Source organism: Anabas testudineus, chromosome 18 (assembly GCF_900324465.2).
Source record: "Anabas testudineus chromosome 18, fAnaTes1.2, whole genome shotgun sequence".
Taxonomy (NCBI): Eukaryota; Metazoa; Chordata; class Actinopteri; order Anabantiformes; family Anabantidae; genus Anabas; species Anabas testudineus.
The window spans coordinates 13,356,521-13,372,928 of record NC_046627.1 but is presented as its reverse complement, the minus strand read 5'-3'; the positions used below and the strand labels follow the sequence as shown (position 1 = coordinate 13,372,928).

The 16,408-nt window shown below is 39.9% G+C and overlaps 2 protein-coding genes across 3 annotated transcripts; both read right to left on the bottom strand.

Annotated features, from left to right (window-relative positions):
* Positions 1-2,313: 2,313 nt before the first annotated feature.
* LOC113151474 (transmembrane protein 184C-like) lies at positions 2,314-7,464 on the bottom strand. Its single transcript, XM_026344381.1, has 12 exons — positions 7,203-7,464; positions 5,940-6,122; positions 5,628-5,758; positions 5,510-5,546; positions 4,991-5,196; positions 4,818-4,892; positions 4,516-4,609; positions 4,238-4,350; positions 4,062-4,161; positions 3,448-3,525; positions 3,070-3,163; positions 2,314-2,914 (listed from the first exon to the last, which is right to left on the bottom strand). Exons 2-12 carry the CDS (start codon positions 6,054-6,056, stop codon positions 2,640-2,642), a joined length of 1,320 nt encoding a protein of 439 aa, XP_026200166.1. The 5' UTR covers positions 6,057-6,122; positions 7,203-7,464; the 3' UTR covers positions 2,314-2,639.
* A 2,960-nt stretch (positions 7,465-10,424) lies between these two features.
* On the bottom strand, positions 10,425-16,247 carry LOC113151581 (endothelin receptor type B-like). 2 transcript variants are annotated; one of them, XM_026344493.1, is made up of 8 exons: positions 16,073-16,247; positions 14,773-15,463; positions 14,332-14,459; positions 13,978-14,176; positions 13,401-13,553; positions 13,153-13,286; positions 12,950-13,058; positions 10,425-11,162 (listed from the first exon to the last, which is right to left on the bottom strand). In XM_026344493.1, exons 2-8 carry the CDS (start codon positions 15,208-15,210, stop codon positions 11,064-11,066), a joined length of 1,260 nt encoding a protein of 419 aa, XP_026200278.1. In that variant the 5' UTR covers positions 15,211-15,463; positions 16,073-16,247; the 3' UTR covers positions 10,425-11,063. The 2 variants fall into 2 exon arrangements, with proteins under 2 accessions (XP_026200278.1, XP_026200279.1); XM_026344494.1 differs by having other exon boundaries at positions 10,425-11,118.
* Between the last annotated feature and the right edge of the window lie 161 nt (positions 16,248-16,408).

The following is a 16,408-nucleotide window of genomic DNA, read 5'->3' as shown; positions in this document are numbered from 1 at the left end:
GAATCATAATAATCTGATTGTCCCTGATGAGCAAGCCGAGGGCGACGGTGGCAAAAAAAACTCCCTGAGAAGGCAACAGGAAGAAACCTTGAGAGGAACCAGACTCAACAGGGAACCCATCCTCATATGGGTGATTACATGCTATGTAGGCAGCAGGGAGTCCAATATAACAGTTAATGTCTTTAAGTTAATGTGGAGTCCAGTTAGTTAATTGCAGGCAGACTTGTTCCATTCCTGGACTATCAAGCGTCAACAGTTGAACAGTTGAAGTTCAGCAACCAAACTCCATACAAAAAAACTGTATTTTGTTTTGTTCAATATATAACATCATATTTAATAGACTGCTTTTTTGTGTGTGTTAGCAAAGGTCGGGGACCCTCCTATTTCTCCTCTGGTGAGTTTGAATGCGTATCTGAACAAAACTGTTTAATATATAGTGCTAACCGATCACATTCACCATGTCCAACAAAGCGTATTGTCCTTAGCTTTGGCTTCTCTTATTTACAAGAGAGTGTTCCTACAGTGGACTATCAGGATTGTTCATAGGTCTGGGTGTAGTTGTGGTTCCTGCTGGTATCTATGTCAAACTGCTGCTTTTGTTTGTGTACAAACACTATATGTGGCAGAACCTGAAGCTGTATTGGGTGTTGTTATGTATAATCATTTCCAAAGCTCTTATGTGGTTTAACTTCACCTGCATTTATGAGCATTTTCCATGCATGTTTATCAAATCTACATTATATCTTTTGCCTAACTGAGCTTACACAAATAAATACCTGTTTAAAGGTAACGACTCACCCTGTTCATGGTTAAATAACTGTACTTATGTAGGTACATCCTGTTCTTTTCTTTAAAGCATTGTTTGTGCTATAAAGTACAAAATGTTCAAATGTGAAGGCAGAGGGTTGAAGACAAAACCAAACAAACCTAACACATTATTATGTTTTAATTCATCAAAACATCATGTAACATTTTGTAAGAACCTGTGATTTTTACTTTCAGTTTCAATGATGTCATGAACAACATAGATAAATGAGAAACAGCAGCTCAGGTGACGTCAGGTGTTTCTGCAACAGGAGTCTGTGCTTCATTCTGTGATTTCTATGTAATTGGAAATAGCTGCTAATCCAGCGCAGTTGTAAATATATTTAAAATTAAATGTTATGTAGTAATAAATGTTGGTAGCTTTCAGTTTAGATTGTAAGAGATAATATCACAGATAATATTTTGTCACCATCAGCACTTAAATGTCAAACTAGGAAGATAAACAAGTGGATGAGTCTTCAGCAGTATTTTTGATTAATTAAAAAGTGTGTGGATGCTCAACCTCCAAGAACCAAAAATTCAAAACATGTAAATGTTTGGGCAAATTACATATTTTGTTGAAGTGAAAATTAGAAAAGCCACTTTTTTAATGCTGCAGGGTTTAGTAATTTCCTTGTGTCATGCACATGCGCGCTTGTAAAAAACCTAATTAGACAGCTAATTAGACAAATCTACCAACTCTGATTATGAACAGTTAAGAAACTTGGCTTACTGGACAAAATCAACTGTAACCTGGTTAGTGCATGTAAACACACTGACTGTGACAGCTATAAGGTCTAAACATCACCAAGGCCCTGAAGCAGCTAAATAATTCAGCAATCGTCTATGTTATTATTTACACATGTGCTGTTCCTGCAAATAATTAGAGGATGCTTGAAAGAAGCTCAGAATTTGATAAACTAATGGTAAACGTGCTATTTGGTGCTGTTGGTTGGTTCTTCACTTTAGTACAGACTGAAATGTTCCAATAACTACTGGGTTAATTACCAACTTTACTATATTCATGTCTCTCAGCATGTTTGTATTAACTGTAATAACTTTGGTGAATCTAGCACTGCCATAAAGTAAAAAATATATATGTTTGCTGCAAAACTGACATTCCTATCCTCTTTATAGTTTTAACGTCTTAGCACCAACAGGTTAGCATTGTCATCATGAGCATGTAAGCATGTTGACTCTTTAAACAAAACGTATCTCAGTGTCTCAGTTCCTTCCCCTTATCTGGACGGCAAAGCATAAATTCAAAAATACAATCAAAACATGTCGCTTCATAGTCCGGAGCTGGGGTCATATTCTTCATCCATATCTATTTTTTTTTTAAAACTTTGTTTGACTTGTTGAGAAATACACTTTAAACTGTGCAACCAAGTTCTTGTGATTTAGTATATCATGTTGATTTATTGTGAATTTTAACAAATAGTTAAACCCACCTCAAGGATACTTCATCACCTTGGGACTGTAAAATGTAGAGAACACCCTGCTCCTCTCTGTAATCAAATCACCTTTCCTTTTATATACATTTATAAAAGTGACATCATTTAACAAATACAGATTTCTAACAGCCATAAAATTGAGTTAATATTTTATAATGGTACCAAGGCTTTTTCACTAAAATGGCTTTTTCATAACAGAGTACAAAGTCTTCCTGCTTCTTTTTGCTTAGTCTTGATAAAATCCACCCATGAATTGGTTAGTTTATATTTTTATTCTGGCTTTAATACGGATGTTTATTGTTCATATCTGTTGCCATATAGCACATTAGTCAAGAGGACAAGTCCCAAACCTGGCTGTGTGCCCATAGTGGTGTCTCCCTGTTATTGGGCATCACCCAACCGAGGAGGTGAGTTGTCGCTGTCGTCCTCCCAGGAGGAGGAGGTAAAGCCTGCAGGAGCGGAGATAGAGTGAGAGGCAGGGGTGTGGCCGAGGCCTTGGTATCGCCCAGCTGATGAAGGGGACGAGGGCATAGATGTGGCTGCCACCACGACGGGGTCCTGAGAGGTCGCTGTGAGGAGCCCAGTGTGCTCGGTGTGTTCAGGTCGAGCTGATGCACCGAAATACATCTTGTTGGGACGACCCAGGAATGTACGACCTGAGGGCAAAGATAATTATGGATACAAAAAAAAATTTTTTTAATTCTGAAATAAACTAATTGTCTGTCCACAATTATTATTATTGATTAATTTAACAGACTTACAGTGATATATTTCCATATTTAATCATGATTAAATTAACTCAGACACTCACCAGCATGGCGGACCTGCTCTGTGACATCAGCTCTAATATCAGAGAAATCCCACATGGCCAAAAAGCTGTCAAAACAAGAGCCCTCCTCTGCTTCCTGCACAGTGGGACACACACAAAAAAAACTAAAGAAGGACGGAGTTGACAGACTGACTCGTTGACTGTCATGATTCCTGCCTCAGTCCATCTGTCTCTGCCTGCATCTTCACTTTTTCAGGCCCATGTGGGAGGGAAACTGTCTTTTACCCTCTAGCCACCAGATGTCATCACATTTTCTCCTTGCTTCCATGAACTTTCACCTCACTTGTGTTCACTATTCTCATCATTTATCATTTATCACTGTCTGTCTATCTGTTTACTTCCAAAAGATAGATTTTTCACCTGTACATAGGGCTTGTAAGTAAAGGTGTAGTGGTGAGCAATAGCAGCCAGGAACATTTCTATGCAGATGATGAAGTCCTGTAGATAAAAAAACACCAACCGGTCATGAAACCAAATTAAGATAAACAACATTTACATTTACAGTTAGTCATTTAGCAGGATTTTTTTCCAAGGAGACTTACAAGTGAGGTAAAATATATAAATAATCTAAATAATAAGTCAAAATATCTAAGCCAAGAAGAAACTTAAAAGTAAAATGCTCTAGGAAGATTGGTTGCCTCTTCATGAGGTGTAAGTAAAAGATTTTTTTTTATATAAGATTTAAGTGCAAGGAAATGTGAAAATAAATGAGTAAGTAAGATGAGTTGCAGTTGAGTTGACCACTTTGTAGGTTAGGGTCAGGGCTTTAAACCTCATGCAGCAGCTACATGAAGCCAGTGCAGAGATCTCAAAAGTGGTGTACCGTGTCTTTTTGGCTGATCATAAATGACACGTGCTGCTACATTTTGGATCATCTGGTTTTCCTGCTTGTTGTTGTTTTTGGTTTTGGTTGCCTGCTGTTGTTTTCTCTCTCCTTTTTCCACTAGAAAGCGGTAAAATTAATCAGTGTTTACCTGCAGTCCGGTAGCCACAGCTTCCACACTGTCCCAGTCCCAGGTGTGTTTGTCAGAGATCACACCAACCTTCACTAGGAATGCTATTAAAACAGCCTGCCTGCAAATAGAAAAGTGCATCAGTACAGTGTCCCTCTATATTTTCTCCCTCTTTCCATTCATTCTTCCATCCTTACCAAAAGGAGACAAAGACAACCAGTTTGACACAGAGGAACTTTCCCACAGGCCTGATTGGAGTCAGCTCCTCTTTTAAAGCTCGGTACAGCAACACCAGACAATACATGGCAAACTGAAAAGATAAAGGCACATATATTCAATGCCAATGGCAGCTTAACATACAGTATCTGTTCCCTATGAATGATACAAAATGCTAGAGTCAGGAACAAAAGTTTCACTCAAGCTATTGTTCAGTATATGTAGCACGGGCATGTGTGGGTCTGTGACGCGTCTTTACCAACTGAGATATGTTGTTGATTATGACCAGGTAGGACCAGGCATTTCTGAAGCTGAAGTTGGCTTCATCATAAACTCCACATAGCTGACAGATCCTGCAGACATAGACCACTTCACACATTTGGCAACAGGATTTCAACAGTCATGAACCAAATCCTAGCTAACTTTTAACCTTTACAGCAAAAGGCCACTGGTATTTAACTTTGGAGAGGTCATATGATATGATTGTTATCATGGTTATGTAGCAGCAGTTACGTGTACAGTACAACAACAGTAACATCACGGTTACAGTAGGAAACCTACAGTGCTATCACCGTGGTTACGGGTCTGACTACAGTGTACTGGAGAACTCCCAGCTTACACCTGAACAGCAGCACCCTATCAGAGAAAGAGAGAAGAACAGCTTAACGTCATTCATGTCCATCTTTTAATCCTATTCTATAGCACTGACATTACACAGTATGTGTTTATCTTACTCTCCCATAGGCCATGGCGGGCAGCAGCAGAGTGGGGGCAGGTGTGGCTGCTGCTGCTGGACCTCCAGCATTAGCACCAGGCTGGGGTATTGGTTACTGAGGAAGTTTAGCAGGAACACCAGGAAGTTGTAGATGACGTAGGCCTCGTAACACTCCCGGCAAGTGTCCACGTAGATGGCCAGGCTGGGATACCGCAAGGCGAGCCACTGGATGAGAGGAGGGAGATGTATGTAGTAGTACAGCAAAGATTTTTTTAAGTATATCTGAAAAAAGATTAAGTTAAGAGATACTAATGCCAAGATTATGCAGTAGAAGAAGAAGGAAAGAACAAGTAAGTTACCCTGGAGTACCAGCCTCACACAGTTATAAAAACACAGAAGTGTATGTGTGTGTAACTGGATGTCTGGTCTTGTGACAACTGTCCCAACGTCTCCAATTAAGCCATGTTACCATGGCAACATAGTGAAATAATAAGGACAGATTGCTGCATGTTTGTAAATGTCTGTGATTGTGACTCACGCTGTCCAAACTGTAGATCGGCACCATCCACAGTATTCTGGTGAAGAAAGACAGAGTTTGTCATAAAATCACTATAAACAAATCCTTCAAGGCGCTTATGCAGAGTGTGTGTAGTCACCTGATGATCGGTTTCTGCAGCTCGGGCTGGGTGTAGTGCACCATATGCTGCAGGATCCCCCACAGTGAAATTGGGATTGTCAGAAAGACGAAAACGCCAGCTATGAACCAGGCTTTGCTGTGAGTGCCAACCTGGACAGAGGGACCAGGAACGATTTGCGGTTATTTTTCACAACAAATATTTTACCTTGTAGTATTAAACAACCAAAACATGATTGTTACTATTCCACAGAATAGCTCTTCGACACCTGAACATCCAAATTTGGTTAAGGGGCAGTCTGTTTGGGTGGAGGTGATAAGGGAGGAGTGGTACCTTGTCTTTCTGCAGTTCCCAGATGCACAGCGGCACTACGGCCACCAGCAGAAGAGCGTAAAGGACCAGAACCAGGGGGCGGATCCACCTCCTCCACTCTGCACACGTACATGGCATGATGGCTGCTTCACCCTCAGCATCAACTAAAGGCGCATCCTAAACCACAGGCCACACTGAGGCGGACTGCAGAAACATGAAACGAGAAAGGCGAAGATGAGATTGTTTTGGTTTGGTTGTATACAGCTTCTGTCCAGAGTTTTGAATATTAACTTAGGATGTAGTTAAAAGTTCAAATATCACAAATAGAAGATGCAGTTTGTATGATTCAAACGTGTTCAGGTCTTTATTAAAGTCATAAAATATTAAATCAATGTTTACGTTTTGTTTCGATTAATTAAATTACAATTATCTGACATATGTCAGAGTGAAAAAAGAGGTTACAGCAATCAGGCAACAAAACCTGTTGATTTGTTGCATTTCTATTCAAATAAACTGAGTATTGTGAATAATATAACTGCAGTGGCAGCAGGACTCATATAATGTGAGAACACATTTGAAAAACAGTTCCCATTCTGTACAACATCATTGTAAATTACTGTTTTTATCACAAGCAGTAGCAAAAGACATACTTGTTTTTTTCTTTAAACGCAGAAGAAGTACAGTATACAATATTATTAATGTAGTAACCTTAATAATAAGTATAACCTGCTTAATTTACTTAAATACTAAATATACTAGAATGCATCGCATAATTAAAAGCAAAGGTACTCATTGTGCAGAGTTGCTCATTTTCAGAATTATATACATATACTGTACATAACATCAAATATTATACTATTGTGTTATGACTATTGATGCTTTATTGTCTACTTTAATGTTGCAGCTGGTGAAGATGGAGTTAAGTATCATGAAACCGAAGTATTTTCAAGTACAGTGCAAATACGTCAAAAACTGTGCTTAAGTGTTGTATTTGTGTAAATGTACTCACTGATCATGACACAGTGCACATATACACCGTGAGGTAGCTGCAGTATTTCTCATTTTACAGTACTGAATATTCATTGTATAAGCACGAACTGCCATCAAATATTTGTTTAATGCCTCGAAATTATAATTAGCATCAAGTGTAGCGAGGTCAAACCGAGCATTACAGCGTGTTTTTGTCAAACTGTTCAATCTTTTTATCCGCTACACAGTAAAAACGTGTTATCAGCTAATAAAACGCGATAAATGTTAACCCTGAATTATAAGGGAGGTTTGTACCGTCGAGGCTGAAGATGTTTATTCACAGTGATGTTGGCCTGTTTTCCTCCTCTGTCCTGTTTCTGTTACCAGGCAACAGCATCTCTCCTCCGCCCGACCGCACGCTGACGCTCGGCTGCTCCGTCTGATCCGATCACCGGCCGATCATCGGCCAGATCGATGGCATCGATCCGGTAATCCGTCCGTGCAGGCCGGTCACACACCCCTCCGGATTGTGTCTGCAGCAGCTGTCCGTGTTTGATGCTCCTGTTTCCAGTGTTTACGCCCCACGTCACCGCCTCCCTCTCTCTCCATCAGTCACGTGTTTGACACAGACAAACAGCGCTTTCATGTCCAAATTCAATTATGGTAATTTAAGGAATCCACTGTTTGAATCCACATGGTTTGCTTGCTGTTTGTTCTGTTTTGATTTTCTTCAAGCGTTATTTCCCAGTGTAAAGAAAAATGCAGCAGGGGCGGGACCAGCAGGGGGCGGCACAGTCCCATCCCCACCCCAATGTGATCACATACGCAACAGTTCTACAGTGTTTATCAGATTAAATTAAAATATCTGTCATTTACAGCAGCCTCTCATTTGTCATTTGATTCTCTTAAATGGGTTCAGATAATTTCTATTGTCATCAAATTTAGAGCATTAATTGTTTTTTAGCCCTTTCAGAGTGTGTTTCTTGTACACACCAGACAATCTAAGATATGTAAACAAACCATACAGGGGCTTTTAACCCTTTAATTCATGAATCATAAAAACCCCAGTCAAGATTTTCTTCCTTGGTGTTTTTATTCCTCTCTAGGCATGAAAAAAACAATGCAATTGAATTTTTTTATGAACCTATTTACTCTGATTTTTGAACAAAAACATGTGTTTAATAAACCAATAGCAGAAAATGATATACTTTGTGAAAGCTATAAATCAAAAATAATAATAATGCTGATTCTGATTTTTCATGTTCTTCTGTAGTTTTACTTCACATAGTATTTTATGGAAAATATGGATCAGTTAGTGAGAGGACGTAGAAGCACCTACTGTGTACGGCTGAGTTTTAGTTTTTGTGTTTGAGGGTGAAACAGCAGTGAAGCAGGAAGGAACTGGTAAATAAGAAGTCTGGTCATATATCCTCAGGGGAAAACTAAATACTGATCTAAGACCAGATCTACAGCGGGTTGTGTGTTTTGTAGAACTGGCAGTTTCAGGGGAGGTACACAGCAGAAAGGGCATATGAGAAAAAAGCAAAAATACCGGAGGTGACAGCAGAGGTAGAGAAACATGAGTGAAATGCTTGGATCCTATAGTGGAGAATGGCTGTAGGGGCTTTGTTGCTGGGGCCTGTATGTTGTACATAGTTTGGCAACACTCCAACAAGCAAAATATTCATTTTAACAGACAATATGTCAATATAACATCACATTTGAGGTGGTGGCCCGGTGCCTCTGCTCCTTGTGAGTATTGAAAAATAATAATATTCAATGTAATACTTCTGTTTAATTTGCTTTGTAACTCAGTTGTCACTGCTAATTAAGTTAGTTATAAAAGGGCAGAGCCAAAGTGGGAACATGGTGGACAGTGAATGGCTGTGGATTAGAAGAAAAGTGTGTGATTTGGGTAAAGATGGGTAAGTGAAGTGAACCGCTGGAGGGAATTCAGGAAGCTGTCAACTGGTTGACTATGTCTAGTAAGATTAGTTAGTGACTTGTTACCAATACTGAAAATGTTTGGTGGCACAGCCAGGCTAGCATGACATGCTGGTTAGCTTGAAGTTTGGCCTAGCTGCTTATTTAAGTTAGTAGAAGAAGCTCCTCTGTTTTGTGTGATGGATAATCAAACTAGGGTGGATGCAGGCTGCTAATATGAGCTTGCAGAAGTTGTTTGGCTGGAGGGAAACAGTTTTGTGGATCAGGTTGCATACTCTCGAGCATGTTAGCATGAATGCAGACTAGCTTGTTGTGTGGCCTAGTTGCTTGGCTAGTAGCAGAAGAGGATTGACTGGTTTGTTTGATATGTTGTCAAGCTGGAAAGTTGTGTTAATGGTGGTGACTTTCTAGGACACGCTGTTCCTGCATGTGTTGTTGTGGACCTAACTCCACAAAGTGCCAGTTATTGAGAGGGTGCCCACCTAATGACCTTGTAGAGTTGTGTACACTTATACACAATTTATTTTTCAGTGCCATCTCGTGTTGGTAAGACTTTTACTTTGTACTTATTATTAGCACTGGCAAAGCTACATAAGAGGGATAATGGTTAGACTACTAAATGGGTTTTGTTTATGTAAATAAAGCTGCCACTCAAGCCAGTGGGGCCAACTACAGAAGCATGGCCTAAGCAGATATAGTATATGAATAAGATCTGAGGCTGGCTCATTCTGCAAACTAAGTACTCTTTTTTGGGTAAGGGTAGAAAGAAGTTTCGTTAGGGCAGATACACTGTCCATCCAAAAAAAAAGTTCAGGAAGTCAGCTGACCTCATTCTTTGAACACATAACGTTGCTGAAACTAGACCAGACCAACTGCAGCAACCCCAGATCATAGCACTGCCCCCACAGGCATGTAAAGTAGACTAGTAGTAGAGTACTAGGCATGATGGGTGCATAACTTCTCCCACCTCTCTTCTTTCCCTGATGCTCCACATGACCTTCTTCCATTGGACAGTTCTTAACCCAGTTTTAGTAGTTTCATCAATCTCCTTAGACGTTTTCTTTGCTTGATGCATGACAATAGTTTGACCGTTCTAAAACAGATTAACATCTTTTCCACGACCACATGTCTTCTGTCATGGTTGTTTAAGAAATGAGAAGCTACTCACTATACGAGTTAAAGTTAAATAACTTCCTATTTATTTAGTTTAATCCAGTTGGTGACTTTTTCCTTGGACAGGCAGTGCAGGCTGGGGCTAGAGAATGGTGTCAACTGCCAAGGGGCCAACAGATTTATGATGGCTTTGGAGGGGTTTTTGTATGGATCAGAAAGGATATTAACCACACATACAAACACATGCAAACCAAAACAGATCTTTGAGAATATAAATTTATTGATTAAAAAATGTGTGTGTGTGTGTGTGTGTGTGTGTGTGTGTGTGTGTGTGTGTGTGTGTGTGTGTGTGTGTGTGTGTGTGCGTGCGTGTATGTGTGTGTGTGTATATACAGTGATTAATGTAATGTAATACAATTCAGAATATAATACAAAACAATATTTAGAACTGAATAGTAATATTATAAATAGATTCATAAAATCAATTTATGGTTATCTGCCATATCAAACACACAAACACGCTGTGTGGCCAAAAGTATGCGGAGACCTCTGTTTCAGACTTTGCTTGGGGCTCAAGTTCCTGTTATTTCCTCTGAAAGAAAATCATAAACACAGATTGTGGTGTTCTTCCTTTGTTGTTGCAATGCAGAGCCCTATATTTGAATCGTTTCCCCAATTTAGTGTGAAGTAACGTGACTGAATAGCACAGAACCCTGACTTTGACCCCATCCAATCTCTTTGGGATGAATGGAAACCCACTGAAACTGTGAGGCAGGTCTTACCACTTATCATCAGGTATGGACCTCACTAAATCCTCTTGTGGCTGAATGGAAGCAAATCCCTTTAGCAAGGATTTAAAGTCTGGAAAGTTGTCCCGGAAGAGTGGAGGTTGTAGTTTAATGCCCATAATTTGTGGAGCGATCAGATACCTTTTGCTGTAATGTTTGCATACTTTTGTCATATTTTGTTTATACACTCCCCATCTTCTTCTTCTATTTCGTTGAATGCAACAAAAACTCTCACTCTCTGTGTTCGAGCATTGAACATTCTTCTTCATCATCTGGTTGCATTGTTGAGTTGCTGATAGTTTGTTGCACATGAAGTCTCTCGCTCTCTCCTTTAGTGCTCAGTGTGCTTGTATTGCAGACTCGTCCCATGATGGAGAGGCTGCATGCTGTTAGAGAGAGAGCCAGAATAACACCAACAGCATAGACAGGACTGGAGCAAGAGAGAAAGAAAGAGAGACAGAGAGAGTGAATGTGAGTTTGTCTAAAGGGGTACTCCAGTGATTTAATATAATACTGACGTCTAAGGTGAACATCCACATTTCTAAACTCAAAGCATTTTATGGCGCAAAATACAATCAAAATAGACAACCCTAAGAAACTCTTCTGTTTCATCATGGCAGCATCTGTATAATTGCAATTCCAACAGGGCTTTAACTCGTTGATTGAAACACAGAAGGTTACACACTAAAAAAGGAAGTCAAAATATTACACACAATAGTCTTCTCAAAAGACGTTTCGTAAAACACTACTATTCAAAAGTTCATGATCATTAGAAAACCCTTTTGCAATTATAGTAACACAGCTGAAAACATTTCTAGTTGTGTTTTTCCACGGCATGGTACCAAGTCAACTCAACCTTTTTTGTTTTTTCCTTAGGGATAAAGTTGTGGACAGTACCTGTTTTTTTTTTATATAACCTCCATTGAGGGCCCGATTGAGCAGAGATCACACCAAAAGGTGACACCATAGTATAAAGAATCATAGTCAACATAGAACTGTTTGGCTGCATTGAGTCTCTTGATTTACTTCTTTGCTGTGACAAATGGACCCATACTGAGAATCAAAAACAGCATTTACTTCTTGTTTCTGTGTGTCTCCCATTGAAGACAGCATCATGGCAGTTTCACGGTGCATTGCTGTGACGGTCAGCTACATTGAAAGGTACTTTATGTGGGAATTGTGGAAAACAAAATACCTGGTACCAAAAGCAAGTACGGTAGCGTTAAGTTGAGATGAGCTGGTACCGTGTGACCCCAAACTATAAGAAACATTTGAACAGTAGTGTACAGCCTCAGTAAATAGTTATCACTTTGAGATTCAAACCAATTTAAGTGGGTGTTGCCACATGTCAGTGCATCAGCTTTGCTTTGAATCCAAGTTGCCCTGTGAGAGTTACAGATGGATGTGTCATCAAGTGGGATGTCATTTTTCAACATTTTCAATTCGAGGTTGTCTTGAACACAGGCTCAGTCACTAATAAGTATATATCAAGCTCCATATCCACTGGGCTCTGCATTTCCCAAAATGAAACTCAATAGCAACATCAATACACTTAAACACACTTTCTGCTATAAATGTCTAGTTATTGTCGCTGTTTGGGTTCTTACATAAGAACAAGCTGGTTCACTTCAGCTGTTTGTTTACATTACGTTACAGCCAAAGCAAAACCTTATTGAGAATGTGAAGTTAAAACACACCTTGTTGCGTGTTGGGGGACGGGGGTCGCGATATTGTGAGCTCTGTTCTGTTCACTGTACCTGTGGTTACCATGGGTTATTTGCATACTTTTTGTCTGGCTAAAATGTTGTTTAAACCATTCATATAAGTGAACAGGAAATGGATCTGATTTAATACAGTACAACTGTTTTGACATGCAGACCTACTCCTCATGACTAGAAACTGGCCTTTATGTGTAAAGTCAATGGAGTGCCCCTTTAAACCAACATGTCACTACTCACTTCCCACAACTCTGTTATCATAGTTCATGACCTTTCTATGTTTAAATGTCCCCTTTCCACTCATCACTATCTGTTCTCAAGATATCCCAAAACATCTGATACTTTCACTCTTGTGTTATCTTTGTCTCATGACCCTGTGACTGTGTTGTGAGATCACATTGACTCAGGCAAGAGCTTTACAACTGTTTCCCCTGCACCGAAACACACACACGCCAAGCTACAAAAAAAAAAAAACAATGAATCGGTGCTTTTACTGTACCTTGAAGCAGCTTTTGAACTTCTTAGAGACGAAGTAGAGGATTATGGGATTGATGCAGGAGTTGATCGTTGCCATGTTTAAGCTGAAGTAGTCGAACACCAATAGGAAACTGCAACAGCAGAAAAAGAGCATGTGACTCTAACTGCACCAGGGAAGCCAAAATATACAATAATGACTTGGTCTCTTATTGCTTCTTCACATACTTTAAGAGTTCACAGCGGTGCACGTCATGTGATTTGTAGATCGTCCTCTTCAGCAGACGACTCAAATGCAGCGGAAACCAGCACAGAGCAAAGATCAACACCAGGCAGAACACAGCTTTAGCTACTTCTCTACGCTGTGAAGGAAAATATTTTTCTTTCAGTTTCCTTTCACCTCGTCTTTGATTATCATCAAAAATGACAGTTGTCGTCCATATATAGTATATGTGTGTATGTGTTATACGACATACCTGTTTAAGATGCTCACTCAGGGAAATCCTCAGACTTCCTTTCTGATGCCTGAGCATCTCGCAGGTCATCAGGCCGTAGAAAAAAGCAGAACAGGCCAGAGGAACGCAGAAGTAGAAACCAAATAACCACCAGTCCTTTGCATCCCGGTAGAACTGGAACACAAAAACACAAATCTGCCTAAAATTTGAACCTTAACATACCATAGATTTTTCTACCATTAAAGAACCATAATATTATTTTAGAGCATTAGCTACTTCACAAAAATTCAAATACACTCAGATTCTGATACTAATTTCAGGAAACTGGAATATAGCATTATATACAGATAACTGATTGCAGGTTTTAAAAGACTATGTCAAAGACTGATTTGGTTTAAGTGCCAGGGCTGGCGTTTGTTCAATCCAGTCAGGAAACATAACCAGGAACTCATCATCCATTTATTTTTCTCACAGAGACCATTTATCTTGAACTTGGGTCAAGATAAGATCCCACTTAAATATTAAATTATTAGAATCTATTAATAAATAAAACTGAATTTAAGTTGATGCACTGCACTGATACAGTACATATACTTACAGTCATGAAGGGCGTCTTGGGCTGCAGCATGCAAGTTGACATGGTCATGTTCTTGTACTCAAAGGTGACCATGTTGAAGCCGATGGCCTCTGGCACAGCCAGCACCGCTGACAGCACCCAGATCACCACGATCTCCACCGCCGTTATAGTGGGAACACCTGTACCCTGCACTCGTGACCAGGATGCCACGGCACGATACCTGAGCACAAGATGTTACAGTTTTAAATGTAATGCAGTTGATTGGTACGGACAAATAAAACGATGGGTTTAGACGTGTACTATAGTTTTAAAGGTGAAAGTTAGTTTGAATGTAGTAAGACCTCTCAGAGGTAAATACAGGTGCGTGTGTGATACCTGTCCACACTCAGAACACACAAGTTGAGCACGGTGATGCCAACTGAAGCTTTCTGCAGGAAGGGGAACAGCTTACAGAGGAACAGACCGAACATCGTGTCAGCAAATGGCCACTGCCCCGCCAGAAGCTACACACACAGAAAAACCACCCACATGAACAGGAACATAATATCACGGTGTCCGTGTATTTCTGTCAGTGTCGGGGTGTGAGTGGGGGTCCGTGGTGTGTTATCTCTGTCTGTGAGGATATTTTAGTGCTGTTATCACTGTGACACTCAAGCCCCTGACTGAGATGTATCGCACACACATAACGAGGTGTTTTGTATCCTATGTGTTCTCCTGCTTTTGTAAACCCTACTCGTGCTGTGAGGTAAAACTACAGCAAGTTCATCAATTATGAAATAAATATTAGTGAGGAATGAACACACTAAAGTTCTGTACCTTGTAGAGATTGATAGGTATGTCAATGGCAATGTATATCAGGTCTCCAAGGGCCAGACTGGCTATCAGAGCATTGGGGCCATTTCTCATGCTTTTATTTAAGTAGATGATCCTCAGCAGAGTGGCATTTCCAATGATGCCCACAGCAAAGATCACACAGGACATCACTGTGTTGATGTACTTGAAGGCTGTTTTTATTGATGTGTCCTTCTCACAGGTGGGGAGCGGCACCTGCCGCATGTGAACCTCCTGAGAGGAGTTGGAGGAAGACGAGTGTGGAAAAGATTCAGATGTGAAGTTTCGGTGACAGCCAACAGGAGTGGAAAACCCCAGACATCCAACAACCAGCAACACCATAAACATCCAGGACATGTGGGGAACCCTGGAACCCAGTCGGGAACCATTTGCTAAATGCTCCGATCTGACCCCGAAGACCATCCTGGAGCCTGCTGAATTCAATTTCTCAACCACTGAAGGTCTTGAGACTTTGGAGCGTACAGTGTTCACAGAACTGCTGCTTCCGGACGGATTCTAGAACCTGCTTTTGAGTCTAGAACAAACTGTTATTCTAGTTCTTATTACAGAACGTGTTCCAGAGTGCACGTCCAGGACAACTGCTGTGATTCTAGAATCAGTGTTGGAGCGAGTTCTACGGGTGCTAAAGGGTTCTCAAGGCAGATCTCTGATGAATCTAGAGAACAGAAAGAAAACAAAAGAAACTAAGGATCATCATAAAACTCGGAAAATCAAAACAATCAGCTGAAAGATGATAAAATGTTCTGTACAGGTAAGAACTGCAGAGTCTGGTGAAAAATATGAATTATAGCAGCTTTAAATAAACCACTGCAATTTTCTCAATGTTAATTTTGAGAACTGGAATTTAACTTAAAGTGTTTTATTGTCAATGTAATTATAAACCATTTATATTTATTTTTTAAATGAATTAGAAAGAACAACATTAATCTTTTTATGGTAAACGTGCAATCCCTAACATCTACTACAAAAACATGATTCCTCAGATAGACTTTTTATAGTTTTATTTACAGCAGGTCACTGAAACATGAAGTCTTTATAGCTCCTCCACATTTAATTGTGTTGTAAAACCAAACATTTAAGAACTATACTGTGTTATGGAAAAATTCAAATATAAATTGACTCATTTCAGTGAGAGAAACAGAACCTCATTGCCAGATCTTAAAGTGTATGTGTTTCAGTGTTGAAAATATTAAACATGACCGGAACATTATGAAGAGAGCTGTAACAAACTCTTCATCTAGAGAAAAAAATTTAAAAGACTCACCTGTTTGTGTTTTCTGTCTCTTTTGGTAGGTTAAATTACATCCATTAAAAAAAAGGAGTTTAGCAGTTTGAGCTGCTAAGTCAAGACATACTACTGAAGTCACTTGAGGATGGAGCTCAGTTTTTACTCTTTCTCTCTCTCTCCTCACTTTCCTGTCCTCCCCTTTCTCCTCTTGTTCCCTCCTCTGTCCAGTTCTTTATCTTTCTCCTCTTTCCTCCGCTGCTTTCGTTGCCCCTCGTCACTCCCTCTCCTCTCTTGTCCCCCTCTCCTTCTCGTCTTTCAGATACAGTGAAAAACATCTCGTTAACACTCCAACATCAAGCGGCTCTCAACTTT

Bases quoted from the DNA above. Each gene is read 5' to 3' on its own strand.
- LOC113151581 (XM_026344493.1), bottom strand. From the start codon at position 15,210: ATGGTCTTCGGGGTCAGATCGGAGCATTTAGCAAATGGTTCCCGACTG. The intron at 13,554-13,977 runs GTAAGTATATGT...TTTGTGTTCCAG, and splicing joins CCAAGACGCCCTTCATGACT to TTCTACCGGGATGCAAAGGA. The intron at 13,287-13,400 runs GTATGTCGTATA...TTTCCTTCACAG, and splicing joins TGAGTGAGCATCTTAAACAG to CGTAGAGAAGTAGCTAAAGC.
- LOC113151474 (XM_026344381.1), bottom strand. From the start codon at position 6,056: ATGCCATGTACGTGTGCAGAGTGGAGGAGGTGGATCCGCCCCCTGGTT. The intron at 4,610-4,817 runs GTAGGTTTCCTA...CTATGTCTGCAG, and splicing joins GTAACCACGGTGATAGCACT to GATCTGTCAGCTATGTGGAG. The intron at 4,162-4,237 runs GTAAGGATGGAA...TTCTATTTGCAG, and splicing joins GTTGTCTTTGTCTCCTTTTG to GCAGGCTGTTTTAATAGCAT.